This window comes from Lotus japonicus, chromosome 2, assembly GCF_012489685.1.
Source record: "Lotus japonicus ecotype B-129 chromosome 2, LjGifu_v1.2".
Taxonomy (NCBI): Eukaryota; Viridiplantae; Streptophyta; class Magnoliopsida; order Fabales; family Fabaceae; genus Lotus; species Lotus japonicus.
In genome coordinates, this window is record NC_080042.1 from 77,054,570 (window position 1) to 77,072,422 (window position 17,853).

General features: G+C 38.5%; 4 protein-coding genes and 1 non-coding gene across 5 annotated transcripts; 2 read left to right on the top strand and 3 right to left on the bottom strand.

The window, feature by feature from the left end:
* Positions 1 to 445: 445 nt before the first annotated feature.
* Positions 446 to 552, bottom strand: LOC130741524 (small nucleolar RNA R71). Its single transcript, XR_009020418.1, has one exon. It is a non-coding gene; the product is annotated as a small nucleolar RNA R71 (small nucleolar RNA).
* A 5,115-nt stretch (positions 553 to 5,667) lies between these two features.
* On the top strand, positions 5,668 to 6,571 carry LOC130737057 (uncharacterized). The gene is made up of 2 exons (XM_057588827.1): positions 5,668 to 5,873; positions 5,968 to 6,571. Exons 1-2 carry the CDS (start codon positions 5,668 to 5,670, stop codon positions 6,569 to 6,571), a joined length of 810 nt encoding a protein of 269 aa, XP_057444810.1.
* Positions 6,572 to 7,708: 1,137 nt separating this feature from the next.
* On the bottom strand, positions 7,709 to 9,607 carry LOC130739750 (uncharacterized). The gene is made up of 5 exons (XM_057592141.1): positions 9,408 to 9,607; positions 9,133 to 9,275; positions 8,937 to 9,048; positions 8,326 to 8,517; positions 7,709 to 8,049 (listed from the first exon to the last, which is right to left on the bottom strand). The coding sequence occupies exons 1-5, from the start codon at positions 9,576 to 9,578 to the stop codon at positions 7,855 to 7,857; spliced, it is 813 nt and encodes a 270-aa protein (XP_057448124.1). The 5' UTR covers positions 9,579 to 9,607; the 3' UTR covers positions 7,709 to 7,854.
* Positions 9,608 to 11,418: 1,811 nt separating this feature from the next.
* LOC130737059 (zinc finger BED domain-containing protein RICESLEEPER 2-like) lies at positions 11,419 to 13,588 on the bottom strand. Its single transcript, XM_057588828.1, has 3 exons — positions 12,913 to 13,588; positions 11,549 to 12,750; positions 11,419 to 11,457 (listed from the first exon to the last, which is right to left on the bottom strand). Exons 1-3 carry the CDS (start codon positions 13,586 to 13,588, stop codon positions 11,419 to 11,421), a joined length of 1,917 nt encoding a protein of 638 aa, XP_057444811.1.
* Positions 13,589 to 14,892: 1,304 nt separating this feature from the next.
* LOC130739753 (putative pentatricopeptide repeat-containing protein At1g26500) lies at positions 14,893 to 17,083 on the top strand. Its single transcript, XM_057592144.1, has one exon. The coding sequence runs from the start codon at positions 15,049 to 15,051 to the stop codon at positions 16,546 to 16,548; it is 1,500 nt and encodes a 499-aa protein (XP_057448127.1). The 5' UTR covers positions 14,893 to 15,048; the 3' UTR covers positions 16,549 to 17,083.
* Positions 17,084 to 17,853: the final 770 nt, after the last annotated feature.

Consider the following 17,853-nt stretch of genomic DNA (forward strand, 5'->3'; position numbering starts at 1 on the left):
GGAGATGCAAGCCCATATCAAGGCAAGAATCCAAGAGGGGATCACCCTCCGATTATGTGAACAAGAAGTTGAGAATGCCAACCGGTCTCTTCGGGAACTCACTTCGGCTACCATGAGTTATGACTATCCCGGGAGCATTGTCTTTCCTCAGGGAGTGGGAAACTTTAAGTTGAGACCGACATTCATCAACTTGGTGAGCCAAAACCAATATGGTGGAGGTACTTTGGAAGATCCACATGCTCACATGGAGAGGTTCATCCGGAATTGCAACACTTACCGTGTGAACAATGTTCCGACGGATGCAATTCGGTTGAGCTTGTTTCCATTTTCTTTGAAGGATGCAGCGGAGGAATGGCTGAATTCACAACCTCAAGGGAGTATCACTACTTGGGAAGACCTAGCAGAAAAATTCACAACAAGGTTCTTCCCAAGAGCTCTTTTGAGGAAGCTGAAAAAAGACATTATGAATTTTGTGCAAACCACTGAGGAAAATCTCTATGAAGCTTGGGAGCGCTTCAAGAAGCTATTGAGGAAATGTCCTCAACACAATCTCACCCAAGCTGAATTGGTTGCAACATTTTATGATGGTCTACAATACTCTTGGAGGTTTGGCCTAGATGCGGCTTCAAATGGGGAGTTCGATGCTCTTCCCCCACAAGCGGGGTATGACTTAATAGAAAAGATGGCAGCGAGAGCCATGAACTCTGAAAATGATCGCCAAACCCGAAGGAGTAAGTTTGAAGTGGAAGCTTATGACAAGCTCTTGGCCTCCAACAAGCAACTCACCGAACAAGTGGCGGAGATTCGAATGCATATTAAGGAGACCAAGGCTATTGGTGCAAGAATGACTTGTGTGGAGTGCAAGTCTTGTGGTGGACCTCATGTTAGTAACTTGTGTACTGTTAATGCTGAGAGCAATGAAGCCAAAGCTATAACTCAAGGAAGCATAGTTCCATCCTCAAATCATGAACCTCTTGTCCAAACACAAGCTGTTGGAAAGGTGAATTGCAAGAGGAGTTTAGAGGAGCTATTGGAGAGTTGCATCAACCGCATGAACAACAACCATAAGAACCAAGAGGCGGCTATCAAGAACTTGGAGAACCAACTTGGCCAGCTAGCGAAGCAAATTGCCGAAAGGCCTCAAGGTAAATTTCCTTCCGATACTTTCCCCAATCCCGAACAAGAAAATTCTGTTGTTGTTACTACTAGAAGTGGTAGAGTGTTGAATGGGTTAAAAAAGAAAGCAGAGGGAGGAAAAAGTGAGAGGATGGTTGAGGAGGAAATGAGTGTTCCTATTAAAACTAGAGTGATGAATGATCCTATTCCTGAACTTAGCAAAGTTCCATTTCCTAAAGCATTGGCTAAAAAGAATTTGGATAAAAAGTTTTCAAAATTTATGGATGTTTTTAAGAAACTCCATATTGATATCCCTTTTTCCGATGCTTTAGAACAAATGCCTATCTATGCTAAGTTCATGAAGGACATTTTAAATAAGAGGAGGAAGTTGAGTGAGGTTGATGAAACTATCATGATGACCGAGGAGTGTAGTGCCATTTTGCAAAGAAAAATGCCTAAGAAGAGAAGGGATCCTGGGAGTTTTACTATCCCAGTGGAGATTGAGGGGTTGACTGTTGTTGAAGCCTTGTGTGATTTGGGAGCGAGCATCAACTTGATGCCGCTTAGCATGTTTAGAAGGTTGAATTTAGGAGAGGTCACCCCGACCATGCTCTCCTTACAAATGGCGGACCGATCCCTAAAAACACCTTATGGGATCATTGAAGATGTGATGGTTAAGGTTGATAAGTATGTGTTCCCAGTTGATTTTGTGGTGCTAGACATGGAGGAGGATGCTAAGATTCCTCTCATTCTTGGTCGACCCTTCTTAGCCACTGGTAGGGCTAAAATTGATGTTGATAAGGGTCAACTCATTCTCAGAGTTGGTGAGGACAAGGTAAGATTTTCGGTTTTCAATCCTAATTTGCAAACTAACATTAATGATGGTTTTGTTTGTGATATGATCAAAAGCTTGTCCAGGTCTTCAAAGGAGATCCCCAAGGTAAGTGAAAAAGATGTTGAGCTTAATAAAGCTCTCATCAAGCTTGTTAGTGAAAACAAGTATGGGGGGGTCTAAAGAGGAGAATTTCCAAGACCACATGGCCCGATTCACTCAAGCTAGTCACCTTTTAAATATGGAAGGTGTGACTAGTGATGAGTTCTTGATTAAGCTCTTCCCTCACTCCTTGAAGGGGGGAGCAAGGATTTGGTATGATGGTTTAGATGATACCCTCTCTTGGGAGGAGATGTTCCAAAAGTTTTGTGCAAGGTTCCTACCTTGCTCATGTGGTAAGAAGTGTGATGGTAAGGAATTTCCTTCCTAACATCAAAGGAAGGAGAGTCCACCTAGGACTATAACTTAGGGCTGCTTGGGAGACAACCCAAGTCTTGTTTTATTTTGCTTGTTTGTTTGTTGCATTTTGCAGGGAATGAGAGCCTGAATTCTGGAGTAGGAGGTGTGTCTAAGGCCTCCATGGTAACTTGCAAAGGAGGTTGACTCTTTCCCTTAGTTAAGCTCATGCATTTTTGCATATCTTTCTTTTGTAGCTTTTATTTTTCTTTTATTCATGCATTGTAAGTTAGAGTCATTTTTGGGTCTTTACATCCCTATACTCACATGCTTTTGCCCGTAGTTATGCTCTCTAACATGTTGCTAGTGTTGAAAATGTTTTTGTGAATACTTGTGTTGTTTTTTTTTGGGGATGAGCGGTTGCATGCTTTGGGGAAGAGAGGAGGAGACTTCGGTCTTCCGAGTGTTTCTTAAGGATAGAGTTGATGTGAGTCCATAAGGGTCTTTCTTTGACCCTTCACCATATAATTTTCCTGGAGGATCTTGACTCACTCGTACTTCTTGGTTCTGTATTGATTTCACTCTTTTCATGCTTTGTGATACTTGCACAATTCTTGAGACTTGTAGGTTTTTGAGCTTCAGAGTTGTTGGTTTGAACATTGTCCTTAGTTGTCCCATTTGAGCCTTATTGGAGAATTTGTTGTAGCCAAGTGATTGGGACGGATGTTTGGTTGGATTTTGGGGAGTGTTTGTCCTTGCATTGTGTTGGAGCTAGTAATTTAAGTTGGAAATGTCTCTTGCCCAAAGTGTAAAAAAAAAGAAGAAAAAGAAAAATAAAGGAAAAAAGAGACTCCTAATCAAGTTGGAGTTGCAAAAAGAAAAAAAAATAGAAGAAAAGAAAGTTGAAAAAGGGGTCAAGAGACTTGTGCTTAAAATTTTTGTTGTTGAAAGCTCCGGGGTTACTAATAGGACCACACTCAAGATGCTTGAAGCTCTAGCCTTCCTTAGGGACCAACCACCTTGTACTTCACCAAGCCAACATTTCAACCCTTTGAAGTCTCATTGAATTTGTGCATGTTTGATCTTGGTTGCTCTTGAGTGAATGATATCCAGAACCTATGAACTACTTGTGTGCTCAGTGCACTAAATATATATCTCATCCTAGGAATTTTAGATCTATATGCTTCTCATGATGGACTCTACACTCTCCTTTGTCTAAAAGTTGCATGAAGTGGATTGTTGTGTATTTCTTTTGGAACCAGCTGTAGTTGCTAAATCCCCGGTTTTGTGATAAGTATTCCTTGCTGAGAGCACTTGTTTTGGGAGCATTTCTTGCGCTTGAGGGCAAGCGAGTGTTTTTTACGCTCGAGGGCGAGCTGTCGTTGAGTATAGTGGTGTGATGACCATAGTTTAGTAGTGTTTTTAGGGTCATTTCTTAGTTTGTTTTGAGTTTTTTTGTTGAGTCTCATGTAGTGTTTCATGCATTCTCATGTATTTTTATCTTTATTTGTGTTTTTACTTTGTTTTGGTAGTTTCATAGTTTTATAGGGACCTTTCATGCATTTTAAGTAAGTTTAGGACTTGCATATGTTTTCTACTTGAATTGAGGGTCTTTTGTGCTAATAATCTCTTGGAGTTCCTAGATATTTTCCTTGCTTTGTTCCCAAGCAGCTAGGTCTGAAAACTGATGAAGAAAGAAGGTCAAAAGGCTTGGAAAATTGAAGGGAGGCTTAAAGGGGAGTTAAGAAGAAGGTCAAGAGGCTTTCTAGCATGTAGAGAGCGCTCAGGCGCTCGTGTTGAGCGCCAATTGAGTCGATGTTGACATAATGCTAGAAAGGAATTGGCGCCTGAGCGCTCCTGATTGAGCGCCTGAGCGCCAATTACCTCCAGAGAGCTTGTTTTGGCTTGGAATTGGCGCTCAGGCGTGCTTAATTGGCGCCTGAGCGCCCAGACTCGACCTGTTTGCCTATAAATAGGCTTTTTGTCATTTCTTTTGTAACTTTTGTCATTTCTATACATTCCTAAATAAGTTAGAAGTAGGGTTAGGCTCTGGAGCTTGAGGAGAAGCATTCTCCAAGTCCATGTTCCAGGTTTTATCCTTCTTTTCTTGTATGGATTCTATAGCCATGCTTGGCTAAAACCCCTTTTGCTTTGGGTTCTTTGTAAGACTTTGAATGTTTTAGCTATCAATCCTTTTCTATTCATGATGTTTTGAGTAAACCCTTGAATCTCACTTCTATGCTTTATCTTTCAAGCTTGAATGCATGCTAGCTTCTTACTTTTCTATAATCATAACGATAGTTTGTTATAGAATTGGGACTTGTTGTGAGATTACTCCTTCTATACTTGCTACTAGGAATAGAGGAAGGGTTAGGGTTTGTTGGCCTGATTTGTATGCTTAGTGCTTCTAGCAAATGTTTAGGTTATCAAGGAATTGAACCTATCTTTTGATTAGGAAGGGTTTTCTTTACGAGGCATCGATAGATGACTATCTAGGCTAGAACATCAAGGAGAGACTCAGGATTAATTGAATAGGAAGGTTTGCTAAAACTGAATTTGTTGAGCAAGAACTCAAGGCAATCTCATCTCTGTTTTTCAATCGCTTTATTACTTGATTACTTGTCTTTTTACAAACTCAAGAAACAACCAATTATTAAAACTGAATTTTACTTGTTTTTCAACCTTAAACTTGAATCTTAAACTGAATTGCCACACCAATTCCCTGTGGTTCGATAATTTAAAACCCGGAGGTATTCGTACACTTGCGAATTGACCAACAGAGGTTGTAATAGAAGTTGGACCCTCAAATGTGGTGCAAGTTGTGACTGATAATGCACCTATGTGTAGGGCAGCAGGTTTAATTATTGAATCTGAGTTTCCTTCTATTTATTGGACTCCTTGTGTTGTGCACACCCTTAAACCTTGCTTTGAAGAATATATGTGCAGCCAAGAATACGGAGAGAAACAGTATTGTTTACGAAGAATGTTCTTGGATCACAAAAATTGCTGAAGATGCTATGCTTATCAAGAACTTCATCATGTGCCACTCTATGAGATTATCAATCTTCCATTCTTTCAATTCCTTGAAGTTGCTTTCCATTGCTCCAATGAGATTTGCCTCCACAATAGTGATGCTCAAGAGGTTTAGGGAATTAAAGAAAGGGCTTCAAGAGATGGTCATTAGTGACAAATGGAATTCTTACCAGGATGATGATGTTGAAAAGGCCAAACTTGTGAGGGAAAAATTGTTGGATGTTAGTTGGTGGGATAAGGTTGATTACATTCTTTCATTCACTAGTCCAATCTATGATTTCCTATGAAAAATGGATACGGATGCTTCAACTCTCCATGTAGTATATGAAATGTGGGATTCAATGATTGAAAACGTAAAGAAAGTCATATACAAGTATGAAAGAAAGACGGAGTCGGAGGTATCAACCTTTTATGAGGTAGTGCACTCCATATTAGTTGATCGTTGGACTAAGAGTAGCACACCTCTCCATTGTTTAGCTCACTCTTTGAACCCAAGGTTGTTATCTATATTCTTTAAATATAATGTTTAATTATATTCTCTATGTTATTCGAATTTATATATAACCATATTTTGTATATATTTATTGTAGATATTATAGTCATGAATGGCTAAGTGAAGATGCTAGTAGAGTTCGTCCACATCAAGATGTGGAAATTACTCGTGAAAGGATGAAGTGCTTCAGAAAGTACTTTGTTGATGTGGATGTGAGGAGACGTGTGAATGTAGAGTTTGCAAGTTTCTCAGATGGAAGAGAAGGATTTGATGACATTGACTCTTTAGGAGATAGGGGACGGATTGATGCTAAATCTTGGTGGCTTACTCATGGTGCTCATGCTCCACTATTACAACAAGTTGCTCTTAAGTTACTTGGGCAGCCATGTTCATCTTCATGTAGTGAAAGAAATTGGAGCACATACTCTTTCATTCATTCTTTGAAGAGAAATAAGATGACACCCGAAAGAGCTAAAGATTTAGTATTTGTTCATAGCAATCTCCGGCTTATTTCAAGAAGTTCTCCACAATACCATGAAGGGGAAACCAAGATGTGGGATATAGCGGGAGATGCGTTTGAATCACTTGATGAGGGTGGATGTGGAATACTTGAAGTTGCTAATTTATCACTTGATGAACCGGAGCTAGAGGCTATATTTTTCAATGATGATGGTGGTCAAGAAGGAGGAGCAAGCCACTAGATAGATTACCTCTTTTATTTTATGGAGACAAAGTCCTTAACTTGCAAAATGAGACTTCTTAGTATTTCTTTTTGGTGAAGCTCATTGACATAAGATTGAAGTTTTAAGTTTTTAATTGTAATAACATTAACTTGTGTTTTAACTTTGAGAATGTTTGAAGCACATACTCTTTGTGTTTTGAAGCTCCTTGGGGCTTCTTCCTTGCTTTTCTTGGTATGTGTTTTACTGCTACTGTTTTAGATTTGTTAATTCCTTTTTTGTGTTTTTATTTTCCTTTGCTCCTTGCTGGTTATTAGTTTACTAGGAAAAACTTTGTTCCCAAGGCTCCCCTTTATCAATACATGTTCTTGATACTTTGGGAAAGTTATATATAAACCTTTACTTGTCTAATGTTCTCTTAATTTTGTGAACAAATTTTCATGTTGCTTTATATATATATATATATATATATATATATATATATATATATATATATATTAGCTGTGTCCCCGTATCCTATTTTTTTGGAGTTTTGCCGTGTCGGCGTTCCCGCCCGTGTCCGTGTCCGAGTCCGTGCTTCATAGGTTAGAAGGTTGGAAAACACATTCCCGGGAATATGGAGGTTGGCAAGCAATCCAACCAGACATAGGAGATTGCCAAGCTACCTAATGATCTAACCGCAGGTTAGAGGAATCCACAAGAGTTGTTGCTGCAAACCAGAAGCTGTTAGCCGAAAGGCCACACAGGAAAGTTGTTCTTGGCCAAACAAAAAATTGCATCTTTGTTTCCAAATCTGCCACACAAAAATCAGAACTCCAGCCACATCCAAACGCAAAAAGGACAGCAACCAACCAATCCAATGCAAAGGGATCCAATTTCTCACAAATAAAAAATTCTAGGACCAATACTATCCAATACCAAATGGATCACAATATGAAGGAAACATCAACAATGGGCATATGAGTGGTAGAGGCGGAGGATTGAAAGACCAATCATATTAATCCTCAAACATAAGAAGCATTAATTTGTTATTGTTATTGTTATACTTAGTAACTAAAATTGCGTCCTTACATTCTCAAAGAATGATGAGTCTCAGTCTTAAACTTTTAAAACTTTTCACGGAAAACCTTAATTTGTTTTCTTATAGGCAAAACATCATGATCAGAACTTAGGAACAATGGCACCATAAGCCAAAGACCATATTTTCTTAATACGGAAGCCCCACAACAGTTTCAAAATTATTCCAAGTCAAATATCTCAAAAGTAACAACCCAAAAGTAAGAAGCACCATGTTTAATTAGAGCTTAACAGCAATCATGGTCACTATACAAGTAACGTGTCATCCATTCCTTGAAGCGAGACCAGGCGAGCTGAACTTCAGCATCATCTTCATCGGGCAATATCATGCTGTCCATAAATGCGTGTCCCTTGCCAGGATATATGTGTACCTCATATGGATATTCAGATTCCTTAAAATTTTCCTCCAATTCCTTCGCAGTCTGAGACATCAAACAATATCATAAAATGATGTTTCTTGAATCAAAGGATTTTGACTCAGAACATCAAGCATGTGTTCTCTCTAGTCAGAGAACAGAAAACTGCACATAATTAAGAAAGAAACTAGTAGGATTTGGAAGGTACAGAAACTCCTCCCACACCAATCAGAAAATGAAGTGATATTTATTTGGATAATGTACCGGATATAATATAAATAAACTGACGAAAGGGAACTCAAGGAAGAGGCAAATGGCCAGCAATGTGCGTTGCAAACATACCTTAACATCCGAAAATCCAACAAAATCGTCGAGCTCCCCAAAGTGAGCCTGAACAGGAGCACTGGCGTAGCTAGGGTCATCCTGCCGAGGAGGAGCGCCATGAAAAGATACAATAGCATCAAAAGATGGTGGAAACCGGATAGAGCCGGCAATAGCGAGAGCACCCCCCATACCAAAGCCAGTTACACCAACCTGTTACAATGAAATATCAATTCACATTTGTTTCCGGTTGAAAGCACAATCAACTTACATATTTGGCTTTCCAAGACAATTTAGCAAAGTTGTTGGATTGAGAAAAATCACATTCACATCATCCAATCTAATGGATGAACAAACTCACATTCTTATCACCCAAATCCTAATGGATGAACAAACTCACATTCTTATCACCCAATCTAGTGGATGAACAAACACACTATAAATCTTAGGCAAAAAGCTCATTTATGTCTTTGTGGGTTGAAGAAGAGGAAGAACCTTTTGCAACATTGGAATGGTGATAGAAACAAAAATGGCTCTTCAGACACATGTATGTTAACCAGGACAGTGTAGTGGATAGGAAAATTATAAAGCAGAATAATTTTTCATCTTGACAACACATGAAAGAGACAAACCTTTTTTGAACCATTGTTTTGAAGCCATGTAGTTGAAGAATCAAGTTTCATCAGAGCTTCATCCCAATCAATTCCATAAAACAGTTGCTGTCCGTAGTTTCCTCCGTACATACTGGGGAAAAAGTAAAACCCATCAGTGATCCAAATTCCCAATACAGAATATGACACAAATAGTAAGAAATATTATGCATCCTACTCTGGAATAAGAACTTTAAATCCACGGCCAAGCTGAGAAATCCTCAAAGCATGATTTTTGACATGATAATCCACACCAAACCAGTCCTGAAGCAGAACAATTCCAGGAGCGTCGTGCTCACCAACAAGATATCCATCAAATGTCTAATCATTATAAACAACAACAACATAACAGAAGATTAGCGCGCAATGAAATCAATCAATCAATCTCGTATGAAATAAATACATGGAAAGAGAATCAATCAACAGTGTATGAAAGCAAAGAGGGAGACTCACACTTGTTTTCATATCCCTTGGAATCTGGATTTTCTGGAAGGGAGCAGCAGTATCATCGATGTAACGAGCCGAGGAGAAACGAGGAGGAGGAGGAGGAGCAAAGGGTGAAATGGTACGACGACGGGCTTTAGTCAAGAATCTGGGAGCGGAAGATCTGAGAACCCTCAACATTCCGAGCGAAGCAGTCTCTCTCTCACTTCACTGTTTTGTTTTATTGACTTGGAGTTACCAAACACAAACACATAGAACATCATTGTGATGTTCCATCCTGTTCTGTTCTGTTCCGTTCCGTTCTGTCATGTTCCGTTCTGTCACCAAACATTAAGTAATTTAGGTATTTTAGGGTTTAGGTTTAGATTTTGAACAAGCAGTTTTATATGCTTGCTAACACTAACAGAACAGGTCATAAGTCCGGTTTCCGGCTGACCTGGTCGGACCGATTTTCTAAACACTTATACAGCCTGTGTTTTATTTTTGGTTAGATTAGATACTCACACCAAAAAAAATATTAGATGCTTATCTAATTTGTTTGTTTCAAGTTAAATTGATATTCTTTATCAATAAGATTAGGTTTTTCAAAAATTATAATCTTGGTTATTTATCTTATTTATAAATTAGTATAAGATTAATTTAAAAAAATAAGAATTAGGCATTTAAATTTAACTTTCATATCTAAAAAGTTGAAGAACTCGTACAATGCATGAGAAACTTGTCAAACAATCACTTCTTTTACATCGCCTATGTCGTCACCTTGCCAATTTTGGTCCACAAGCCTACAAGTTGTCAAGCCTAAAGTATGGAGGCGAAATGCGACTTCAGAATAGGGCAATGTGATCATAATGAAGCCATGTGTTCCTTCAAATATTTGATGAAGCAACCTCTCTATGATCGATTCACTTTCTGTCACCTTTCTTTTTCACGCGGCATCTCTTCGAGACATATTTATTGTCACATCTTTCAATTTTCATTGTCACCTATCTTTTCACATTTTTATAAGAGAACACAATCATATGATCAATAAATGAAAAGTTACGCATTTTAATGTGTTATAATTAATGAATGTGTCCTACACATGTTAAAGTCCATATAGATAGGGGTGGGAATAGGCCAGGCCAGGCCAGGCTTTACGTAAATAGGCCTGGCCTACTTAAAAAATTTTAGGCCTAAACCTGGCCTTTTATCTATCAGAGGCTTTTTTTTTTGGCCTGGCCTGGCCTTTTTAAAAGCCTGGCCTGGCCTGGTAGCCTATTTAAAAGCCTATTTTATAATAATCTTTAAATAGGCCAACAAGCCTACATGTAAATAGGCCGGCCTATAATTTTTTAAGCAACAATATTGATAAAAACAAAAGAAAAAATTCCTGTATTTGTCTAAGATACAATATGTTGTCCAAAGAATAACTTCAATTATTCTAAAGCTGCCAAAGTGCACTATAACAAATGCTTACAACTCTTCAAGGATCTGACTACATAAAATGATATCATATGCATTGTTACCAACAATCAAAATGTCATAGGACCTGGGTAATTCAAAAATTCTTCAAGAGTTCTTAGAAGATCTGAGTACGATAATATGCACTAATAATAAGAAAAGATCTCAACAAAAAATCAGATTTGAGTACTAAGCAACTCATTACTTTGCTATTTAATAAATCTGGAAAATAACCTCCAAAAATCTTCCATAACATACTAGATTCATAAACAGTACTCAAGGAAAAAAAGTCTCAACTAGACAACTACACAAATAACATTAGACAATATCTCAACAAAAAGCATCATATCAGTATTTAAAAAATCTGCCAGTATGCTCCTTAAGAAATCAGCAGCTCATGATAAAAGCACCTCCAAAATCTCATCAAAAAACACCAGATCATCTTCTTGTGTCCTTCATAAACAGTCCCAGCAAAAAACACCTTGAAAATAAGAGAATAATGTCACTAGACTGAAAAATATAAAATAATTATTATAGAGATAAAAAAACTTACAGATATGGAAAAACACTTAAAATGACATTAGATCTTCAAGTTGATCTCCTCATTCACTTCACCCACCTTCAAAATAAGAAAATAATGTCACTTAGTCTGAAAATATTTTCAAAATCATTATTATAGAGATAATAAAAAACTTATAAAAAGTAGTTACCTTTGGCTTCTTCATCAAATTATACTTATGACGCAGCCAATCCCCTCCACAGATGAGTGCTTCAATAGATTTTTCATTCAATCTAGAACGAAATTCATCAATTACTCGCCCTCCAGCACTAAATGTAGACTCAGATGCCACTGTGGAGATAGGTATAGCCAGTATATCAGCGGCCATCTTGGATAAGACCTTATACTTTAAGCTGTTGTTCCTCCACCATTCCAATGCACAAAATGAGTTATTATTACCATCGGGAACATAAACACCTTCATCAAAATAAGCTTGTAGTTCTGACTTCATTGGGGGAACCGCTTCCTTTTCACGCACAAGATTCATAATTTGGTCAAATCCAGTGACAAATGAAGATCCAGATTCAGTTGAGGATGTTACATTGTTACCACCATCATTTGAATTCGCAGCCACAAAGGATGACTCCTCAATACTCATAGACACATACTTATCATATAACTTTTCCAATGAAGTTCTAACCTTACTTATATTCTCCATGGCAACATTTTCAGGTTTATATATCAATGGAAAGCATATATCAACAATGTGAAATTTACACCTAGGATCTAAAACACTCGCAATAGCCATAAGCAAATTGCACTCACCCCAGTATTTGTCAAATTTTTCTTTCATTGGGGCTGCCATTTCTCTCATGAAGTCATCTTCATCCTCAGACGCATTGTCAATTACTTGTTTAACTCTCCAAACTTCAGCAAGATATAAATTAGCAGTTGGATACTCACTACCTGAGATTACATGAGTAGCTAGATCAAACACTTCTAGAAGTTTGCAAATCTTCTCAACTTTGCTCCAATCTTCAAGTGAAGGTGAATAAACATAATGCGGCTCTCTTTCCTTGTATGCAGCAAAGGCGGTCTTGAATTTCAAAGAAGTAGACAACATCTGAAATGTTGAATTCCATCTTGTTGGACAATCAATAACAAGCTTCCTTTCCTTCAAGCGTTTCTGTTCAACCACATCACAAAAGGCCTTTAACCTTGCATCATTGTAGTTGATATATTTCACACTTTCACGAATATTGACAATGACACTCTTGATTTTGCTTAAGCCATCTTGCACCAACAAATTTAATATGTGAGCACAGCACCTAACATGAAACAAAGCACCATCAAGAAATAACTTATTGCCTGATAAGTTCTCCTTGAGATTTTTTAAGCATTTATCATTGTAAGCTGCATTATCAACAGATATGGAAAAAATTTAATTCTCAATCCCCCAAACTTTTAAACACTTGAAAATGGCGTCAGCCACATCAACCCCACGCCTAGGAGCTGGCACTTTCACAAAACTCAAAACTCTCTTCTGAAGCTTCCACCCGGCATCAATGAAGTGACCTGTAACCACCATATATTCAGCTACTTGGTGGCTTGACTTCCACATATCTGTTGTCAAACTAATCTTATTCACACTTTTCAGCAATGCCTTCAAGTTTCTCTTCTCCATCTCATATAAAGCTAAACAATCATTTCTTATGGTTTTACGAGTTACCTTTTGAAAATCTGAATTTGCATACTGGAAAGCCCACATCCAAACATCATTCTCAACCACACTAAACGGCATTTCATGAACCATAATAGCAGAAGCAATGATTTCCCTCATCTTTTCATTATTGTATCTAGCACCAGAATTCAGAAACGGGTTACCTGAGTTACAAGGCTGAAATGGTATGGTACTTTGCTTCTTTTCACTAGCCAAATGCACTCTCCTTTGTAAGCAAATTTCTGAATGTCTTCTCAGATGGCTAGTACTGGCTCCTTTCCCACCTGTAGACAATTTCTCTTTGCAATATCTGCAAACTGCTTTCTTTGCACCCCCGGTAATTTCAATTTCATCAAAATCTGCCCAAACTGGAGATGTTTTCTTCCTCTTTTTCTTGGTTACCAATTCTTCACCGACCTGATCTTGGACTTGTTCACCATCTTGTGCGTTATCTTGCTGTTGACTTGCCTCTGGTTGGACATGCTCGTTCACCTCAACAACAATAGGATTGCTCTCAAGTGGAGTAGACATTTGTGAATCTGTAACAAAAATAGAACAATGAGGATTTTTGTTTTAAAAATTATTGATTATTTCTGTACCTAGAATAGAACACAATATTCATCTAATCGAGTTCATTGATAAAATATGACAGAAAATAAATTGTTACATAAGTAAAAAGTTCAAGTTATACAATATGCAATGAACTGTCCCAGGAAATTGTGAAAAGTGTAATCTCTAACTTGCAATTGTCATTACCACTAAAGGGGCGATGCAGAGAAATTAGGGCCGGCTCATGGAGATGGAGATGGAGAATGGAGAGAGTGAGAGTCTAAGAGAAAGAGTCAGAATTAGAAAGGCAACTTTATTCACAATTAATAAGAATTTGAAAGCAAATAGAAGGTCAAGGGTTACTCAAGTCTCATGATTCAAGAAAGAAAACGGCTGAAATAAATCAGGTGAAGCGTTGGACTTGGATACTGGAAGTTGGAAGGTGATATATACTTTAATAAATAAATATTATATTATATGAGTTAATATATTAAACAGGCCGGCCTGATAGGCCTAGAAGGCTTTTTTATAAGCCCAAGCCTGATCTATTTAATTAAATAGGCTTCTTAAAAAGCTTGAACCTAGCCTTTTTATTAAATAGGCCGGGCCAGGCCAGGCCTTAAACAGGCCAGGCCATAAGCCCCTTTCGGCGGCCTGGCCTATTCCCACCCCTACATATAGAGGCCCTAAATAAAGGGAGGGAACAAAGCCATTTCATTTTCCCCACACGAGTTCCAGTGGTTATCGCTCACTTTCCAAGCTACTCCGTTGTGCCTTTTTTCCCTTCTCAATCGTTTCTCCTACATCAACAATGGTTCCTCCTCCACCAAGCCTATTTTCTAGTGAGTCTCTTCATCTTCCATTTTACATTTTTTTTTACCTACATTATTGGACAAATGATTTTCTTAAACAAAATTGCACCTTTTAAGTAAAAAAAAATCCTTTATTAGTTTCAAATTTTCACTCTAGCCTCCTGACTCACATGATTCCATGGATGGAAACCACACCACCCGTTCCCGAAAAGCTTTAGGTAAGAGAGCATTTTCTTCTTCCCAACCCTATATGCTCAAATCAAAATAGGTTTACCGCCTCGCCTTCTTATGTAAACATTTTATGGGTACAGAGTGATATTTTTAACTAAAGAATCACATTACCTTTTCAATTAACGATTATGGTGATCAAATGATCATTTAACCATACATTTACAACGAACCGATATGCGATGCGCCAAAATAATGAGGCCCCCAATTTACTTGTATAAAACCATCTTCATTGAGTGAGAAGCCTAATTTCTATCAAGTGAGAAGAAATTACATGGGGGAAATTGTGACTTCTTAATTTTCCTGGTTACATCAGCAAATTGAGGACTAAAACCCTCATGTCAATGTAAAACCCTCCTATTCTTTTTTCATGTGGAATTACCTTCTGAATGAACACTGAAGATGCTTCTCCGGCGAACAGCCACCGCGCTTTTATCCCCAAACATCATCGCCGTTCAACTACTCCGCCGCCACCTCAGCACCAACCCCGTCTCTCCGGTAAACCCAGACGAGCTCCTCCGCGTGTGCACCGTCCTCTACCAGCAGCAAAACTCCCCCGAGCCAAGGTTCCGGTCAAAGCTCGCCGCCTGCGAGTTCGGTCTCACCCACGAGTTCTTCCTCCAGGTATGCAACAAATTCCCCTATTCATGGCGACCCGTCCACCGCTTCTTCCTCTACACGCAACAACACCCCACTTTCACCCACACCCCAATCTCCTTCAACAAGATGCTCGACGTTGTCGGAAAGTCTCGGAACATTGACCTCTTCTGGGAGCTTCTCTCCGACATCGCACGCCGTCGTTTCGCCACCGACAGGACCTTCGTGATTGCGCTGAGGACTTTAGGTGGTGCCAGGGAGCTGAAAAAGTGTGTCGAGGTTTTCCACTTGATGAACTCTAATGGGTATGGTTACAATTTGGAAACTTTGAACAAGGTGGTTGATGCAATGTGTGGGTACAAGCTTGTTGAAGAAGCTAAGTATGTTGTTTTGAAGCTGAAAGAGTGGGTTAAACCTGATGGGGTGTGTTACAAGCATTTGATTAGAGGGTTTTGTGATAAGGGTGATTTGATTGAGGCTTCTAAGATTTGGAACTTGATGGCTGATGAAGGGTTTGAGCCTGATGTTGAAGCTGTTGAGAAAATGATGGAGACCCTTTTCAAGGTTAATCAGGGTGGTGAGGCTTTGAAGCTCTTTGAGACAATGAGGTTGAAGAGGATGGATGAGCTTGGCCTTTCAACTTATAGGTTGGTGATTAAGTGGATGTGTAATAAGGGGATGATGTCCCAAGCTCAGAAGGTGTTTGAGGAAATGCGCGAGAGGGGTATTCAGATTGATAACTTGACTTTGGGGTCTGTTGTGTATGGGCTTCTAGCAAAACATAGGGTTAGAGAGGCTTATCAAATTGTAGACAGGATTGGTGTGATGGATATAAGTGTCTATCATGGGTTGATAAAAGGGCTTCTGAAGTTGAGAAGGGCGGGTGAAGCGACTCAGGTGTTTAGGGAGATGATAAAGAGAGGTTGTGAACCGACTATGCATACTTACATAATGCTGTTGCAGGGCCATTTGGGGAGGAGGGGAAGGAAGGGTACTGATCCACTTGTCAATTTTGACACTATTTTCGTGGGTGGTTTGGTGAAAGTGGGGAAGGCGCGGGAGTACATCAAGTATGTGGAGAGGGTGATGAACAGAGGATTGGAGGTGCCGAGGTTTGATTATAATAAGTTTTTGCATTACTTTTCAAATGAGGAAGGTGTGTTGATGTTTGAGGAGATGGGGAAAAAGTTGAGAGAAGTAGGGTTGGTTGATTTGGCAGACATTCTTGAGAGATATGGGCAGAAAATGGCTACTAGAGATAGGAGAAGGAATAGATGTCCGATAACTGAGGATAGTAATGACTGATAAACATGTTATGTATATCTAAAGGCTAGAATTTGATGGAAAAATCCAAAGTTTAATTGCAATGAAATAGCAGATTGATGAAATATCAACATTTCTAAACTTAGTGATGATGATGGAGAAAGCTAGCTTGAAGAAGCACATGATTAAAGGTTATATATGTGTTATATCATTGGTTATTTAGTGTCATAGACAAGTTTCTACTTTCTCCATCTCTTCAATACTTGGTGGTTTCTGTGAACCCATAATTTAGAAATAAAATGGTTTAGCTCAAGCTTGTTGCTAATTACTGCTCCCGAGTATCATTAGCTTATTTTCACTTGTTCCTATCATTCTTCTACTTTATTTTTGGGAGTCACTTTTTTTTTAATTTGGTAAGAAAAACATTAATAGGTTTCATATATCCAAGCTAATCCAACCTTAAAGATTGCTGTAGGCGCGCATTCATCTTTGAATTGTCCTCTATGGAACTTATTTAAGTAATTGGAATAAGCATATATTTTGCTGGCCTTATAAATTTCTACTCACAATTCTTTTGTCAGACCTTTGTTTTTGCTTCTAATACAATCAGAGTATTGAACTGTTAATATTTCTCTTGAGCAGTGGTATTGACTCTGTAGTTGGTCAATTCTTGCAATGCTTTTCAATATATAAATCATTCCTTTCCCCATATATAATGTTTAATTTCTCTGAATTGAAAGTGGTACTATAGTGCAGTGTTCTCTAATGCATTGGAAAATAGCAAACAATCAAACTCGTTTCGCATATATGAAGGTGCAACTCATTTATTCAGAATTCAGCGTTGCATGAAAGGCGCACCATTATCCTCAAGTATTCAGATTGTACGCTAAAAACATGGAGTTGAATCTTGGAAATGTGGGGTAAAAAGATAATGCTTTGATGGCTAAATGGAATGCAAGTTCCGTTTTCTTCTAGAGACCACCTCTTTATGGCATCAACCACAATGCTAACCAGATTCAAAAGAATGGTTTAGAGGGGGTGTCCATCTCACCCCAGTTCACGAATACACTGTGCAGTCTCTCTGAACCAGTGTGTCTGTGATTGAATCTGTGACAAATTGTATAGTCTCTCTTACTCTGGATTATTGATTTGCAACTATATGAAGTCTCGGGAGGACTTACAATCTTTCTAGTTAAGAACTTTACTCATTCCCCCCACAAACACCTCTTATTCATTTCAGGGTCCTCGTTGAAGTTGGGATTTTCTTTTAGCAAAGACTCATGTGGTGTAGGTTTTGCACATGATTATTTTAACTACAACTGCATTTCTACTATGCTCTTCGCAACT